The sequence below is a fragment of the Hyposmocoma kahamanoa genome, unplaced genomic scaffold (assembly GCF_003589595.1).
Source record: "Hyposmocoma kahamanoa isolate Upper Pololo Valley unplaced genomic scaffold, ASM358959v1 202, whole genome shotgun sequence".
Taxonomy (NCBI): domain Eukaryota; kingdom Metazoa; phylum Arthropoda; class Insecta; order Lepidoptera; family Cosmopterigidae; genus Hyposmocoma; species Hyposmocoma kahamanoa.
The window spans coordinates 2,466,728-2,483,294 of NW_020653726.1; the positions used below are offsets into that span (position 1 = coordinate 2,466,728).

A 16,567-nucleotide genomic window follows, 5' to 3' on the forward strand; every position below is an offset into this window, starting at 1 on the left:
AGTTCCCCTATTTAGGGACTCAGCTTCCTAATTTAAAATAGACCAATTTTAAAACATATACCGTTCATTTAAATATAATTTTTACTTGGACTAAGTCCACATCTTATAACTTAATTTCATGTAATACTCGTTTGATATAATATTCACATTTTGTAAGAACATAGTTCTTGTTATGTAATAACTTAACTTCATGTAATTCTTGTTTGATATATTATTCACATTTTATACGAACATAGTTCTTACTACGTAATAACCATTTCATGTATAGTCAATTATGATAATTTTTACATGGTATAACATCACTGTTTGTAAATAATACGGCTTGCCGTGGTACTTGTCTGTTCAATACTAGAGTGTCATTTAAAAGCCGGAGGTGCAAAGGTAGTTGTTTTCCATAATAATAATATAGAAAGTTACAAGCTGAATCTTCGTTACAACAAAATTTTTATTGTTACACACTGGATGCCTAGGTAGTTTAAAGGAAAACAAATGTATTTTACATAGGTAAAATCTTGGTTGCGCCCTCCATTCAGTAGGTTAAGTTAGGTTATCCGGTAAGTACGTACTGTAAGCTAGGACGTACCTCGTGTTGCGTAGCGGAGGTACTTTTATAAATATAAACTGGGATAATCTCCAAAATATGGTTTATTGTACTTTTTTACATATTTTCTTACTGAGGCTACATCTCGAACTATCGAGACGTTCTATTCAAACATATTCTAAATATAAAACTATATTCACTCAGCCAGTAATTCTACTCATAGAGTAGAGCCTAGACTACATCTCTCTTCCTCACAACTGAAGGGGTGAACATCCCTAGCTGGTGCTCTACCAATGATAGGCAACTTATATAAGTGATCAGCCATTACTATAGGCTAGCCACACACTGCTCGGAAGCTACTATCTTACCAACACGTAAACCACTGAGGAGGCTATGGCTTTAGTCTGCCAAAAACCTATCTAAAAGGACAGACCATGACCACATCCTAATCAAACAATTCAAAATATAATTACTCGTTAGCTATCCTAGCTATTTAGGTAACCTGCCAAAATATAACTCTTTATTTCAACTACCATAGCTTGGCTGAATGATCCTAACAAATTTCTAAACATCACTACCAAAACTTCCTTAATGCATCACTAAACTATCTTCAACGTGCATGCTGCCACAACGACGACACAGGCTTGAGCATCCATCGGACGATCACTGGGTAAGATCAATAGCTGCCTTCGTCCTCATCCTGCAGCTATCCACGTTCCATCACCTTTTTTCACTTTCTTTAAACAAACCAGAACAAACACACATATAACCCTAACAACATATCCTAACATACATACGGGATGGGGGTATTCCATATGAAGGACTCCTAATAATTAAATAAATATATTTTCCCCGAATGCAGACAGTTCTTGTTCATCTGGGAGGGTGACCACGAACTATGCACTCACACAGGACAATATATCTATCAAATTAAAAAAAATAAGAAAGAAAAGTAAGTTATATCTATATATCTATCCAATCCAAGTCGGTAGTCTATCTTCTCCTCCCGTCCTTCCAAGTCTGCATTTGCCGGAAAATAACAACTTCCCTCAAAATATTCATCACAGTGGCACCATGGTTCCATATGAAAAACAAACATAAAATATTAATTAACCTAGTAGAAACTAAAAAAAACATTAAATTACCTCCTATACAATCTTTTCATTCTATTCACATGGACTAGATCCTGTCTACCCGATCTATTCCTATTCACACCTACTTTTCTCACAATATAATTACCTCTACTCAATCGATCTAGTACCCTACATGGCCCTTTAAATAATCTAGCTGATTTCACACTTCTATTGGAAATTCTCCTAGGACAATATAACATTACCAAGTCCCCTGGCTGATATACAACTACTTTTGCTTTCTTATCATAATTCCGCTTCTGTTTTATCTGCGTCCTCACTATTCGTTCCTTAACAACATCGATCAACGCTGCTTGTTTTGCAAACTTATCTTGCAAGTTCTCCGCAACTTTGACATAATTTATCCCCAATTCTATATCTGACGCACATAAGGATTCTCTACCGAACAAAACCATACATGGTGACACCCCGGTACTGCTATGTTTACTAAAATTTTAAGCAAAACACACCAATGGTAACATGCTACACCAATTCCTTTCAGCAACATTCCTAACAGCGTCCTATTAAATCTCTCACACAAACCATTGCACTTCGCATTGAATGCCGTAGTATGCACCATAATGGCACCAAAATCTCGCGCTGTCTCCTCTACCACATGAGAACTAAACACCGATCCTCTATCGCTTAAAACTTCTTTTACTCCGCCGTATCTACAAAATACCTCGGACACCAAAAAATCACATATTGCCATTGACTTCATATTGCTGTCACCCTGGTTACGGCCCTGCACACCACATACTTCGACAAATATTCTATACTCACAATTATATATTTATTACCTTTATCCGAACGATTAAACGGTCCTAAAATATCAATTCCGTCCACACGCTCGAAAATACCATTCACGGGAATAGAAATTAATGGTGCAATCGTTTTATTTAATAAACTTCATTCATTCATTCATTCATTCATTTATGTTACGCTCCTGACACAACTGACAACTCTTGACATACAATTCAATCTTTTTTTCAGCATTTACCATAAAGTACCTCTGTCTAAATCTTGAAAAAGTTTTAAACAAACCAAAATATCCGCCCGTCCAGGCACTGTCATTCAGTTCCTTCATACATTCCGAAAATAATTCAGACGGAACGACCACTAAATCAACTATATTTTGATTCAAACGACACTTATTATAAAGGATTCCGTTCTGTAAAAAGAAGCCTCGATAAATATCACCAACACCCGAACAAATGCAATTAATAATATTTCTACAAAATTCATCCGCTTACTTTTTACTCTGGACATCATCCGCACGCAAAACATATAACTTTAACTCATCCCTCTGCTCCGGTACACGCTCCACTTTCGACTCTATATCCTCCAGCAACGGATTCCTACTCAAGAAATCTGCAACAACGTTATCTTTACCCTTACATTAAACAATGTCGAAATCCCAACCTTGAATTGATAACGCCCATCTGGCTAATCTTCAACTCATATCTCTCTTGCTTTTTAACCATACAAGTGCCCGATGATCTGTAACTACCTGAAAACGAAGTCCCCATAAATCACTTTTAAAATAATTCAACGCCCATATAAGTGCTAAACATGCCTTCTCCGTAACAGAATATGTCTTTTCTGCTTCACTTAACTTTCTCGAGGCATAGCATAAGCTTTCATCTCTTAGGTTTCATCTCTCTTATTCCCTGCACTAAACAACATCCAATTGCATATCCACTGCTGTCCACATACAACCGCGTCACCTGTTCACTATTTGACGAGTAATGTCCTAAAACAGGCGCTTTACAAATTCGATCTTTTAACACTTCAAATGCCTCCTGCGCTTCATTCGTACAAACAAACACCTTGTCCTTTTTCGTCAAATTCGTGATGGGAAGCGCCAATCTAGCAAAATTATCAATAAACTTTCGATAATAAGAGAACAATCCCAAAACCGCTCTCACTTCTTTCAGACTGCATGGAGGATTTATCTCCTTCAAAGCCGCAACTTTCTTACTATCCGGTCCAATTCCATCGGCCGACACTTCATGTCCCAGAACAGTCACCTTCTGAAAACCGAAACGACACTAAGGGTCGTTTTCCAGAACTCTACTCAATGCTCAAGTCAGGATTTGAGTATGATTCAAAGCACTCGAAATCATACTCAAGTCCCTGCCATTAGGCTCGTATTTCCAGTGCTTGTGTTTCCAGTGTAATCCTGACTTGAGTATGGTTTAAAGCACTCGAAATCATACACAAGTCCCTGCCACTAGAGTCGTATTTCCAGTGCTTGTGTTTCCAGTGCAATCCTGACTTGAGCATTGAGTTGAGTTCTAGAATACGACCCATAGATGGTTTTAAAGTCAAATGCGCATTTTGCAACCGAATCAAAACCTCCTTTAATGCATTTTAAATTCTTCAAATGTACTTGGTACTTTTATAAATATAAACTGGGATAATCTTCAAAACTTGGTTTATTGTACTTTTTTTAAATATCTTCTTACTGAGATTACATCTCGAACTATCAAGACGTTCTATTCTTTCTAAACTCCTATTTCAAACACATTCTAAATATAAAACTATATTCACTCAGCCAGTAATTCTACTCATAGAGTAGAGCCTAGACTACAGTACCTACACCGTATGTATATACTTAATTTTTTTTTTAAAGTTTATGATGCAGAAAAATATCACATTAATAAAGAGTGTACCGGTAATAAAATTAGGATGTATATGAATGGCCCAGTTCACGAAATCCCTTCGTCCTTTTTTAGTTTCTGGCTATTGTACACTCTTTTTAACCGGCTTAAAAAAAGGAGGAGGCTGTCAATTCCATTGTATTGTTTTGTATCTTAGGTACGCGAATACTCCAACATTTAAACCGATTTCGATGATTCTTTTTTGTGAGAACTTCAGTAGTGATCCCTTTGACATTTTAAGTAAATATAACCTATTAGGGTGTGTTCCCATTTTGTCGTCACGTTTTATGGCCGTGATCTGCATAAATGTGTTAAACCTACCGAAAATTGTAAAATGAGTAGTGAATGCAGTCTTGTAATTTAAAGTTTAATATTCTTTTCAGTAACATATTTCAAAAAAATCGTAGTAATTGTTAAATCAAAAAATTATTTTCATAAAATCTGGGTCGTCTCAAAGGCGAATTTCGCAAAAATGTTTATTAAATGTTTGTTAATTGTAATGTTATGTTTGGTTAAACCATAAATGAGAATTACAACACATATCTTTCAACCTGGTTTGAAACGATTTAGTTTAAGTACGCTTAACACATACAACTTGTTTGTAAAATGTAAATACTTTAAATTTTGTTGATGATATGGACAGACTGGAAAATGATGTAGATTCTGAAACTGAGGATTGGGCGATGAGAATAATCGTTTTACTGTTAAAGTAAAAATTTGGCTAATGGCGCACCTTTCGAGATATTTGTTGCAAAAAACTAAAGCTTAATTGGTTTAAATTCAATCTGAAAGAAAAGAAATGAAGGCGAATGTGAGTACCTAAGACGAAGGTGATGGTAATTGAAAGGGATAAAAGTAGAAAAATGGGGACATGATTGGTAGCAAGAAAGTTTTGTGTCAAGAAAGTGTGGGTGTGACAGAAGAAGCATGAAATTAGGATAAATGGTGTTGGTATAAGAGCTTTAAGTAGTATGTTCTCTGTTAGTGCGTCTTCAAATTACGCGTTTAAAGAACTGCAGCCTCGCCACTAGGAAAAAGTAATAAGAAAGCGTCGTTTAGTGAAACATTATGTGGTCAAGTAAAAAGGATGGATGTTAGTAGATGTAAACGTGGGAAGACGTAAACCCTCGATGCACATTTCTCGATCAAATCTCGTAAAAGTAAGGAGCATCCGCGCACGACGTAACATTTTACGTCGTGCGGGGATGCTCCTTTCGTGCACCCCAGATTATTACTGGTCAAAGAAAAAGGGCTATTGATTATTGAAAACAACAACACATTGACTGACAAAAATAAAACTAATGTTACTTGGTTTAATACATGATCACTATGAAAATGTGATTTCTCAGTGTTTGCAAGGACGCTTTATATGTACTTTTCCGTATTTAGCAAAAATGTGTCAACCACCCTTGACACATACAGTAATAATTTTGTTGATATGTCGAATTTTGCATAAACCATTTTCATTTATGCAAGAGCTTCGCACTCTAACTCCCGCCCTAACGGGTCATGGTCCATACAATAAACACCTTTTCAATTTAGGTATCACAGACAGCCCTCTATGCAGAGCGTGCATGGAGGGGGTGGAAACGGCTGCGCACATCCTACTTCAGTACTCCGGCGTTGCCAACTACGGGGCAAACTACCTTGGAGTGTTAAAGTCGCTCCCCGAAGTCTTCAGCAAACCAAGGAGGCTTGGGTGGCACGAGTAGGACCCTGCACCACCACACGCAAAATAGGCGCTTTGTCATCGAGTTGCGGATACCAGCCCGTTGCACCAAGTACCAAGTAAGACTGTCGTTCTAGCTTTTCCCGTTGTCACTACACAGTCTGTTGTCGAAAAAGTCGTGAACAACAGTTAATCGTGTAGTACTATATATAAACAACGTCATTTAAATATACAAGTCACGACACTTTAAACTGCACGATTATCTGTCGTCACAACGTAACGGGAACGCCCTTATGGTGGCAAATTAGGGGATCAATCCGTTTTATTGGATTTCACTTTCCGTTAACCGATTTCAATAAAACTTTGCAAATGGATGTAACTCCATAAACTTTTGCGGTCGGTCTTTATTTTATAAAAAGTTATTTTTTATTTTTTGTCTTTGAAAGGATAATACGAAATCTTTGATACAGTAATATTATTATATATAATGCGATACAATTTGACTATCGTTACAGTTTCAAAGATGTCGTATTATTGTTTCAAAAACAAAAAATTAAAAGAGTGTACAATATTCAGAACGGACTATTGCTAATGACTATGAAGTCATGGACCCAGTTTTGAAGCTTGCCATTCATTATATTTGTACAGATTATCATTAAAACAACAAAAAAATGTGTAGGTTTCTATTTATCATGTATGTGCAATATATTTATTTTTATTATCTGTGATCATGCAAATCAGGATAAACGTTTCGATTCACTCTAATATGGAACCAAAGTCGTATCTGTTGAAGCAGCCGCACTTCTTCACTGGTCTCACTCTCCTAGGCCCGTGTAGCTTTTCTCTAAGCAGTACCTGTTGCTCCGCCAAAACATCTATGTCCTCTTTCAAACCCTTTATAACATGTTGTAGTGGAATCAATTCGTGTTCATATATAAATGAAAGTGTTCGGTTTATCTCTCTGCCAATGACAGCAATCCTTGAATCATCTTCGGTGGAATACTGTACTTTGCCTCTTGTGCCATTTTTAGTAAATTGGAACTCGGTATTGGCATCTACGGGACGGGAATAAGTTTTGCCTTTCAGTTTCTTATCATCTTTCTCGTGTGGTTTTCTTTTATTTATATATGCATTATCATGATCCACGGGTAGGGAACGAGAGTGTGCTGTACTATTTATTTTCTTATTAGCTTTACTGTAACTTGCTTCATCATCTTCAAATGGATACAATGCACCACTGCTTCTACCACTTTTCTCTTCAATAAATGAATCCACTTTACGAGTATCAATGAAAGAGTCATACTTTATTACTCCAATGTTTCTATCGTCAACTATACCACTAGTGTAATCACTCTTAGCCTCATTATATGTTTCCCCCTTAGAAGAACGCATTCTAGTCCCAGATTCATTTCTACCGTACGTCGAACCAGACCTATTTTCACCATAGTATGAAAATGATCTCTTGTTAACTTCGGTTTTGTCGTCAAGTGGTTTCCTTGCGTTTCCATCTAGTGAGATTTGTCTAAATGAAGAATTTGAAGGTTTACTATCGGGTCTGCTCACAAATGAACTAATTCTCTTTGCAGGAACTGTACCATCAAAAAGTATGGGTATATCTGTTTCAGTGTCAGTCCTACTTATATATTTAACATTTCCACCATATCTAGAATTATCGAAAAAGTAACTTGGATCATCATTGGTGTCAATTTCACTTTTGCCTAGTGGATCTCTTCCACTAATTGTACTTGGTTGACGCGAAATCATGTGGAGTTCATCGTTCTTATCAATATCTCTAGGTATAAATGAAATAAACTCGCCCTTCGAATCAGTTCTACTATCACGTAATATTTGTTTCTGTAAATATCCTCGAGATCCAGTATCGCTTAATAATGTGCTACGTTTAGTACTCATATCTAGAATTGAAACGCCTTTTACAGAATTTCGCTCATAAGAAGACATTGCAGCTTCAGTAGATTTTCTGTCGTCTCGCGAATATTTACTTTCCTCACCGACTATCCCCCACTTAGATGAGGTTATGGGTTCAACGCCATGTGTACCATCGGTCGAAACATGTCTTTGTTCATTAAATATACTTTGCCTAGGCGAAGTCACTTTAGAGCCAGTACCACTTCTATCATTTAATAAATCGACTCGATCTGGGACAAAAGAACCACGCTTATTTAAAGTACCTTTCCTATCACTGTGCTTCGAGTCACGTTTAAACGGTTTTGTGCCGGTTTCAAAATCAGTTCCATCAAACATTTGAGGCTTGTTATCTTTAAAGGTAGTCGAAGGCATTTTGGACTCAGCGGAATTTCTGGTGCTTGACGAAGCTTTTCTGTTTTCAGGTATGGAACTTCGCCTTGGTAAATATATTTTAGCTCCAGTTTCGCTCTTGCTATCATGTCTTCCCTCAATTAGAGATTTTCGTTTAATCGGAGGCAAATCAAAACCAGTCTCGTTTTCGTCAGTATAATCTTTCTGTGGTTCATTAAATATTCCTCGTTTAAGTGTTCGCGTTTCATACTCACCTTTAGAACTATCCGAAACTTTATCTGAAATATTGTCACACAATAAATAAATAAGATTAATAGTTTTACTATTACTATTTAATTTGAAGTTTTCACTACTACGGACTTGTTAAAAGAGATACCTACGGATGGTAGAACGTGGTACTAGTAATTCTTCCTCGTCATTGTCTCCTGTACTAGAAGATTTTTTAATTTTTATAGCCATCACATTTTGCCTATCAATTGGAATCATAATTTTTTTGTCCTGTGTATGTGAATTACTCTTATATGTTACGATATTTTCATCTGGTTCAAAGTTTGCATCAGCATCCAGAGTTTTTATTCCCGTTTTGTTGTCGTATGTATATTTCTGGAATACTAGATTTATATAATGGGGATCATCACCATTTGCTCCCTTTGTTGATACTTGACTATGATCTAATAGTCCGTGAGTTTTGGGTTCAAAAAATTGCTGCTTATGTGTGTCGTACGCTTGCGTAATTTTGATATCTTGTATTTTACTCGGATAATGCTTTTGGTTATTATCCACTTCTGGGTAGTCGGCGTTAAGAGAATCTTGGGCAATGATAGGTTGATGTGGTTCTGACTGTATTACTGACAAAGACTTAAATTTTTGTATATCTTCAGAAATCATATGCTGATCAGATTTTTTACACCGTTCCTGAAGCTGAGGGGACTTTTTAAATTCCCCGTTAAGTGATTGATGAGGCTGCATCTTAATTTCGCTGTCTGAAACTTTTTTATAACTCGCACTAGAATCTCTGTTTTGTGGTACAACAAGTAATTCTTTTTTAGGTTGGTCTGGCTGTAGTTGAGTGTTTCCGTTCTTTGTTTTGACACTGATTTCTGTACGGTCTGGGGATATGCTGGGTCGAAATTTATCTTTAAGGAGGTCGCCTTCCTCAGTATTACCAACCATTTTCATTTGATCGGAGAATTTTTTGTCTTCATTTAATTGGTACTGGTTAACATCTACTTTTTTTGTTACAGGTATCTCACCATCAACTGAATAGTGATCTGGAATCATGATAGGCCTTTGTGATGTCTTTTGTTCTTGTTTTTTATCACTGTTCTCTTTTGAGATCCGAATGATATCCAATAACTCAGTAGGGTTTGATATTCTCGTTGACATTCGAGGTCCATCAGTTTGTTGTGCTTCCATTTCATTTTCCGGTGACATCGCTTTATTGTTACCATCAGATAATTTAGCCTTTACTGTTTTGAGACCGCGTAGTTTTTCAATCTTTACGGGTTCTTTTAGTGTACTTTCTTTTATTATCTTAGATGGTTCTGAGGTATCATTCGTCGTTAATTGGGACGATGACTGTTTGCGGGTTTCATTAAAGCATTCAGATTTGTCTTTTACCAAGTCGTCGGTTTGGGAATGCTTAATTATTTTACCTACTGGAGGAATTATCATTTCTGTTATGGGACTCATAACTAAACTGCCTTTTTCGGATTCAATTATATTATCTTGCTGTGATTCAGTAACATCAGGACTTAAAATGTCAGATAATGGAGCATGCGGCTTATTTATTTGTTGTTTAGTAATGTCCGCTGTGTCTTTTGGGAAATGCTTCTTTGGTGTAAGCTCTTGTTGATTAGAAATGTGTGTGCTGTCATACTCTTTTGATTTATTCCTATCATCTATTGGAAAAGATAATGTTGATACTGCTCTTTTTGATATGTCTGCTGGCTCTTCGCCAAGTGGTATTATAAATATTTTACGTTGATCCTGTGATCGATTTGGAAATATTTCTGGAGATCTATTTTGGTCTGCAGCATCGCTCGTTTCAGTATCTGATAATATTATCACTGGAGCTGAAGAAATTTGTTTGCCAGATAAGGTTTTCTCGTCTATTTTTGGCCCCAATTTTTGTTTGTCGTCTTTTCTGGATAGCGGTATTGGGGTTTTAAGTACTTCAGGTGTATTTCTTCTTTGCTCCAGTTTGCTATTTTTTCGACTGCTACCGCTGTCTTTTGAAGAAGCTTTTTTCGGAGGACTAAAGAATAAAGTACTAAACTCATTAGACTCTGATCTATTACTGGAGGCAGAATTTCGAAGTTTTTCAATTTTCATATTATTTCGATCATCTGAGCTGATTTTCTTTTTATTTTGGTCACTTGATTTTTTTTGGATTTTAGAAAACTCTTTACCTTTTTCATTTTTATATATCTCTGGTTCATCGTCCGCCTCCTTTTCTGTGATTTCTTTTGGACCTACCTTGACAACTCTGTCTCGTAAACGTTCATCTGTGTCTATTTTTACAGCTTCAATAGGTTCAATGCGGATAGGCGGTATGATAACTACTCCTTTTGTAATACTTTCACTACGTGTATTTTGTTTCAATGGTGCTGGTTGATAAGCATATCTATCTTCTCCAAAAGGTGGATCCAAGCATCCTCCTGAGAAATTAAATCAAAGAGAAATTCTATATTTCTAAGAGAATTTCAAGTATTAGCTGATTCTTTACTACTCAATGTCATTAATGTAATTTTTAATAACACTTTTTAAAAGTTGGATTAATATTGATTATTACTTTTCTTACCTGGTTTGCATACACCAAAGAAATTCGTATTTTTCCTCATTAAAGCTTGTGATGTGCCAATTTCATCTGGTATGGTATTTTTTAATTTAATCATTCCAAATCTACTTTCTGATTTACTATCTGTAGTCGGTAAATAGGGTCCATCGTCATCGTCCGTCTGTGCACCCAAACAGTTTCCTACAATTAGAAAATTGTATATATGTATATATTCAACAAAACTAGTTTGTGATAAATGGCCTCCATTTTACTTAGCTAGGAGGTATAATTTGTAAAATTTATAGGTTTTGGCAATTGATACACATTTGAAAATGTATTCCGGATCTAAATCACGAACATTTTTGAAACACGATTGAGGCAGCGACGAATCTGTAATGATCTCGGAATGTCGTTCTTTTTTCGAAAACAAATATACGCAATTTAGACCCGGAAAAAATAGTTTCATTTCGTAGCATGTAGTAAAACTATATTATTTATCTGTATATTATTTTTACTTACCAAAGAATGTATTTTTCCGACTTTTTCGTTTTCTCTCGTGTTCAGTTTCCATAAGCATATTAAACGAAAGTATTGTATGATCGCTGCTAGCCTGACGAAGTCTCTCCGAAAGGTTTTCCGCTTGCCCCGATTTCGGTACAAATATGATTCCTTTCGGTACAGAGCTTTTTCCATCGTCTTTCTTACGGACTCTAATTTTTACGTTTAGAGGCGTCATATTTCCACAACTTCTCGTTGGCGATACACCTTCTTGAGGCACTGCCTCTACTTTGAAAGTGAGGGTTTGGGCCAACTGTCTTGCGGCGATGTCATCCATGGTGTTGCAATACTTTAGAAAGGTTTTCTCTTCTTAATCGACTATGTTAATTTTACAAGGACTGGTTACTGGCAAGACTATTTAAATCTATGACGAGAGTGATGAAAATAGGTTAAAAGGGTTAATGGGTGTAGTGTGTAAAATGTGTAACGGAAATATTTAAAAACGAAATTTGGTATTTAAAAATTTAATCCAAACACGTGTTAACACAATACGATAAAGTACAAAAAACAACTGCTTAGTAATAAATTAAATCTAATCGTCGAACAAAATTGAATACACCATCCGATTCGGCTGTTTACGTATTTGAAATTCTGTCTTCTTGTTCTGTGGGTCCAAACTAGTTTCATACGAATATTTGGTCATTTGATTTTTAATAATTCCTTTTTCGAATTTCGGAAAGGTTTGGTTGCCAATCATCATATTGTCTCGTTGAACGCTTGGAAGGCTCTTAAATGTATTATAAGCAAGATACGGCACCATATCCCTAGTAAATAATCCATACGATATACATTTATTTCTAATGTCATTAAGTTCAGTGACCAGCGGATAGATTTCCTTTTGTAAATATTTATCAAACTGAGTAACACGAGCGTTTTGTGATACCCACTTTGACAATTTATTTGAAAAAAGTCTATTAGCAGCATAATCACATTTCGAATCATTTTTTGATCTGTTCGTTATAATCATATCGCTAACATGTCGGTTTAGCTTCGAATTTTCCGATCTATGCACATTTTTGCCCCTAAATTTGTGATTTGTTGATGATTTTATTGATTTCATGGTATTAATAGCAAAGCTGTCCTTGTCTTTTGATTTGATACGAGAACCGATAACTTTTACGGATGAAGATTTTTGAGAGTCTTTCTGGTCATTTTCGTAATCATTTCCTTGCAAAGTAACCACTGTGTTTTGCAATTCAATGAACCTAGATTGATTTGGATTCCAAATAAAATTAAAATCATTAACGCCCATTGCTTGCAGAGCATCATAATTCTGTGTTTCATAGATAATGTCATTTAGTGCGGCATGTTTCAGCTTCTGATATTTTTGATTGACATATACTTTTGCTGGATTAATACTGTCAGAATCATTTTTCTCTGTTATCCTTCCTTTGTATTGATAAGAATTATTTGAAAGTGGTTGGAGTACGTTACCAGCTTTATCGAGTACAATACATTCGAAATATTTATTATTGTCCACTTTCAAGAGAGGATCACAATGATTGCCGCCTCTAGACAGGGTCTGAACTAATTCTTTAAATATGTTACTTTCACTGACAGTACTTTCATAAATTGGTACTTTTGCCTGCTCGTCCTGGTTCAAGTACCCAGTTTCATACGTATCAATAGATAACATTGGCGTTAGACTCAACCGTTGTTTCGATGATTTTCTGTTGGTCGCATCTCGTTTTGCATCATTTTCTTCTGTTTCATATGTCTCATTCGTTTTGTTGAACGTTGCGGTATTTTTCACATTAATATTTTCTGAAACTAAAAATAATCCAAGTCAAGTACGAGTACAACTGGTGCACTGAGGGTTCCGAACCGATAACTTTCGTAACTATTATATCACATATCTGAGGATTCTCATTAATTTGTCTCAAACATCTACTTACGTGAACCATAACTGTGCAGACCACGCTACTGGTGTGAAATTCGTACACCTATCATTTACGATAAAGATGCTACACATAATTTCAAAATTTTTTTTTTCTGGACTGATAGTTCGTTGCTAATACAGGCTCATTTAATTCAGAAAATTGATGAGGATCAAAATGCCGAAATATATTTGGAACTAGATCCCATACACTTTGTTTAAGTAGCATAATTATTATACTATAAAGATATTAAGTTTCGTTTAAATTGTATATTTTGAAAATTTTGCTTGGTGTTTTATAGTGACCTTTCACTGATTATTATGATTATAATGAATAGGTGTTACTTTTTCCCCGTGAGTACATTTGGATGACAATGATACTGATATTGTTTGTAAATTATAATTAAAAAATCTTCTAAAAATATGCGACTGTCTTTACGTAGACACGTCACAGGCATAATCATAACCAATTAACTATCAAGACCATTCAGGATGACGTACTTTGTACCAATTTTAAAAACTATTAATTATGAAATCTATGTGTAATATATTTGAATATTTCAATTTAACAGACTTTGAGATTATATTTTTTGCTTATTTTTATCAATAAGTCAAATATACCATAATGGCTCCACTTTTCAGATTTCATCATACGTTTTACATTTTCTCCTAGAATAGATGCGAGGGATGAAGCTGAAAAACTACGACTAATTTTAGGTCGATAGCAATAGCAGTTAATGGGATAAATAGTGATGATATACAGACGGACACCAAGTTTTTTCGTAAGACCTGGCGCCTATTGGCGGAATAGCATGGCAAGGGATAAATCGACATGAAGCATGTCGAGGCTGTCGGCTCGGTATCCTTAAGTTTACTGCTGCTTTGTTTTTGCAGCTATGACCACAATAGAAGAAATTTCAACTATATTGTCATTACATCATATTACTATTCACCACCCAAAAATTACCTGCCGTGCCGTCACGTCTGTGGGGGTCGGGCCTAAGAGTTTGATTTACCGTTTACGTTCGGAACCCTAAAAGGATTACTACTCATTATATTACAGTATAATCTGTAATATTTATCTGTATTATTGATGTAAATTATTATTTACCTTTCTTTACGACAAGTTCACGTTGCATATCGATCTGGTTAGACCGATCTACCGTTAAATGCGCATCATTAATTTCTGCCATATTCAGCGTTTGAATACTTTCATTTTTTTTTACCACTTCGGATATTTTTTCATGGGTTTTTTTAGAATTGTAAACTTCTTTGTTAGTCAGTATAATGTCGCATCTTTCGATGTTTGAAGTTATTTGGGAAATCCCTTCACCATTATGGTCACCTACATTATCGTGTGTGCCATCGATACGATAAGAAGAAGAAGTTACTTTACCATGGATGCAATTCTCACTAATCATTCGTATAAGGTCACCCGATGGTAAATTGGTATTGGATAGAGAATATCCATGCAGTAGGTCCACACAAGAGTGGTAAGTTTTTTCAACATCAACTTCAGCCGAATCATTTTCCTTTTTTATATAAATTTTACAGGTCAATGGAATCTTATACTCTACGAGACCGTTGTCTGTCTTCAATTCCAATTTGTCGACGTTTTGGAAGCCAGATATTTCTGGTACTATCGCTATAGTACATTTAGAATTTTTGTTGGAAAAGTTTTTTAAAATTGGCCAAAATATAATCCTGAAGGATGCGTTTTCCATAGATTAAAATTACAAAAACACAAATCTGTAATACGAAAAAAAAAAGATAAATAAAATCCTCGGTCTGTAACATAATGTCATTATGTAAATACATAATCACATATTAATTTGTAAACTAGTTATTAAAACGATTTCAATATTACAAAGGCGGTACTGCAATCGACAAACGAGAAATCAAATATTTTTTGTAATACTTACTTTTCAAAAAGATTTACGTGAATCTACCTGATGAAACACAAATCAGTTTAACGGATTATTTTCAACATATTTAAAATTTAATTCAAACTAAAATTTTGTCTTTTCAACCCTGCAAAATAAATCACTTCGCTTTTATCAGTCCATTTTTTAACACTGCATATCACCATTTTAATTTGACAACTTATTCGATGAATACTAGTTTGTGTGTGAGATTGAATGTAATGATAGTGAACTCTTTGCAGACGCGATATTACAAAAAAAGAAAATATACAAAGTAGATATCGTTGAGAGCATATACTTTTTTTAAATTATAAATGGCTCATATACATTCACTGCAAGACAAGAGTTACAAAAGAGGTCGCAGAGTTATGCTGGCCATACACGCTATGGTATACCGTAGAGGTCTACCTGTGTAGGTGTACTTGCGCAGGCAGAACGTGTGTGGGAACAGACCTGTGCAGTTTTGTGTATCTGCGCAGGCGACTGGCGCAAGATCGAAAATAAATTTTTTTGAGTGCTACCGTACGGTGAACCTGTACACGTGTGCGTGTACTACGGTCGCAGCTCGCGTCATTTGATTTCTAGTTACAGTCTATGGTAGTCGCCGTTCGCATCGTATTGCAGTAAGTAATAAAAAATGACAACATCCGATTCAAATAGTACTGTAGTAGCAGTCGACCTTCTTGTAAAAGTGTTTGTCCAGGGAAGTACTGCCACCTTACCTAATTATGCCGCCAAGCAGTAATGTCAGCATAACTGTGTTGCGGTTTTAAAGGATCAGGGTGCTAGTGAAATTACAGCTGCATGAGACTTGTAAACTTATGTCACAGAATGACGGGCGCAGTGGCAGTGCCCCAATGTCCAGTTTTGCGATTTAAAGTTCTGAGTGGCATTACAACTGTTATGAACAGGCGTGTCGCTTACCATAAGGCGCACGACTTGTCCATCCTGTCACTTGATATTATAAAAAAATACTTGAGGAATTTATAGAAATATTTCGAATTGATCCATGTCTTTGGCATATAAAAAATAAAGAATACCGCGGCCGAGACAAAAAAGAAGCTGCTTATAAGATGCTTGTAGAAAAATTAAACGAAATACAAACCCACAGGCTTGCCACGATCTGTTTTTCAACACAGCACCACGCCCAAC

General features: G+C 35.7%; 2 protein-coding genes across 2 annotated transcripts; both read right to left on the reverse strand.

The window, feature by feature from the left end:
• Nucleotides 1-6,679: 6,679 nt before the first annotated feature.
• LOC113226971 lies at nt 6,680-15,478 on the reverse strand. Its single transcript, XM_026459817.1, has 5 exons — nt 15,416-15,478; nt 11,579-11,981; nt 11,084-11,260; nt 8,661-10,940; nt 6,680-8,558 (listed from the first exon to the last, which is right to left on the reverse strand). Exons 2-5 carry the CDS (start codon nt 11,892-11,894, stop codon nt 6,760-6,762), a joined length of 4,572 nt encoding a protein of 1,523 aa, XP_026315602.1. The 5' UTR covers nt 11,895-11,981; nt 15,416-15,478; the 3' UTR covers nt 6,680-6,759.
• LOC113227075 lies at nt 12,150-14,948 on the reverse strand. The gene is made up of 2 exons (XM_026459949.1): nt 14,605-14,948; nt 12,150-13,387 (listed from the first exon to the last, which is right to left on the reverse strand). The coding sequence occupies exons 1-2, from the start codon at nt 14,912-14,914 to the stop codon at nt 12,150-12,152; spliced, it is 1,548 nt and encodes a 515-aa protein (XP_026315734.1). The 5' UTR covers nt 14,915-14,948.
• Nucleotides 15,479-16,567: the final 1,089 nt, after the last annotated feature.

What these genes read in the sequence shown, in the direction of transcription:
- LOC113226971 (XM_026459817.1), bottom strand. Translation starts at nt 11,894, where the DNA reads ATGGATGACATCGCCGCAAGACAGTTGGCCCAAACCCTCACTTTCAAA. An exon ending in TCGGAAAAATACATTCTTTG is followed by an intron (nt 11,261 to 11,578) that starts GTAAGTAAAAAT and finishes TTCTAATTGTAG; the next exon opens with GAAACTGTTTGGGTGCACAG. An exon ending in AGTACCACGTTCTACCATCC is followed by an intron (nt 8,559 to 8,660) that starts GTAGGTATCTCT and finishes ACAATATTTCAG; the next exon opens with ATAAAGTTTCGGATAGTTCT.
- LOC113227075 (XM_026459949.1), bottom strand. Translation starts at nt 14,914, where the DNA reads ATGATTAGTGAGAATTGCATCCATGGTAAAGTAACTTCTTCTTCTTAT. An exon ending in TGAACTTGTCGTAAAGAAAG is followed by an intron (nt 13,388 to 14,604) that starts GTAAATAATAAT and finishes GATTATTTTTAG; the next exon opens with TTTCAGAAAATATTAATGTG.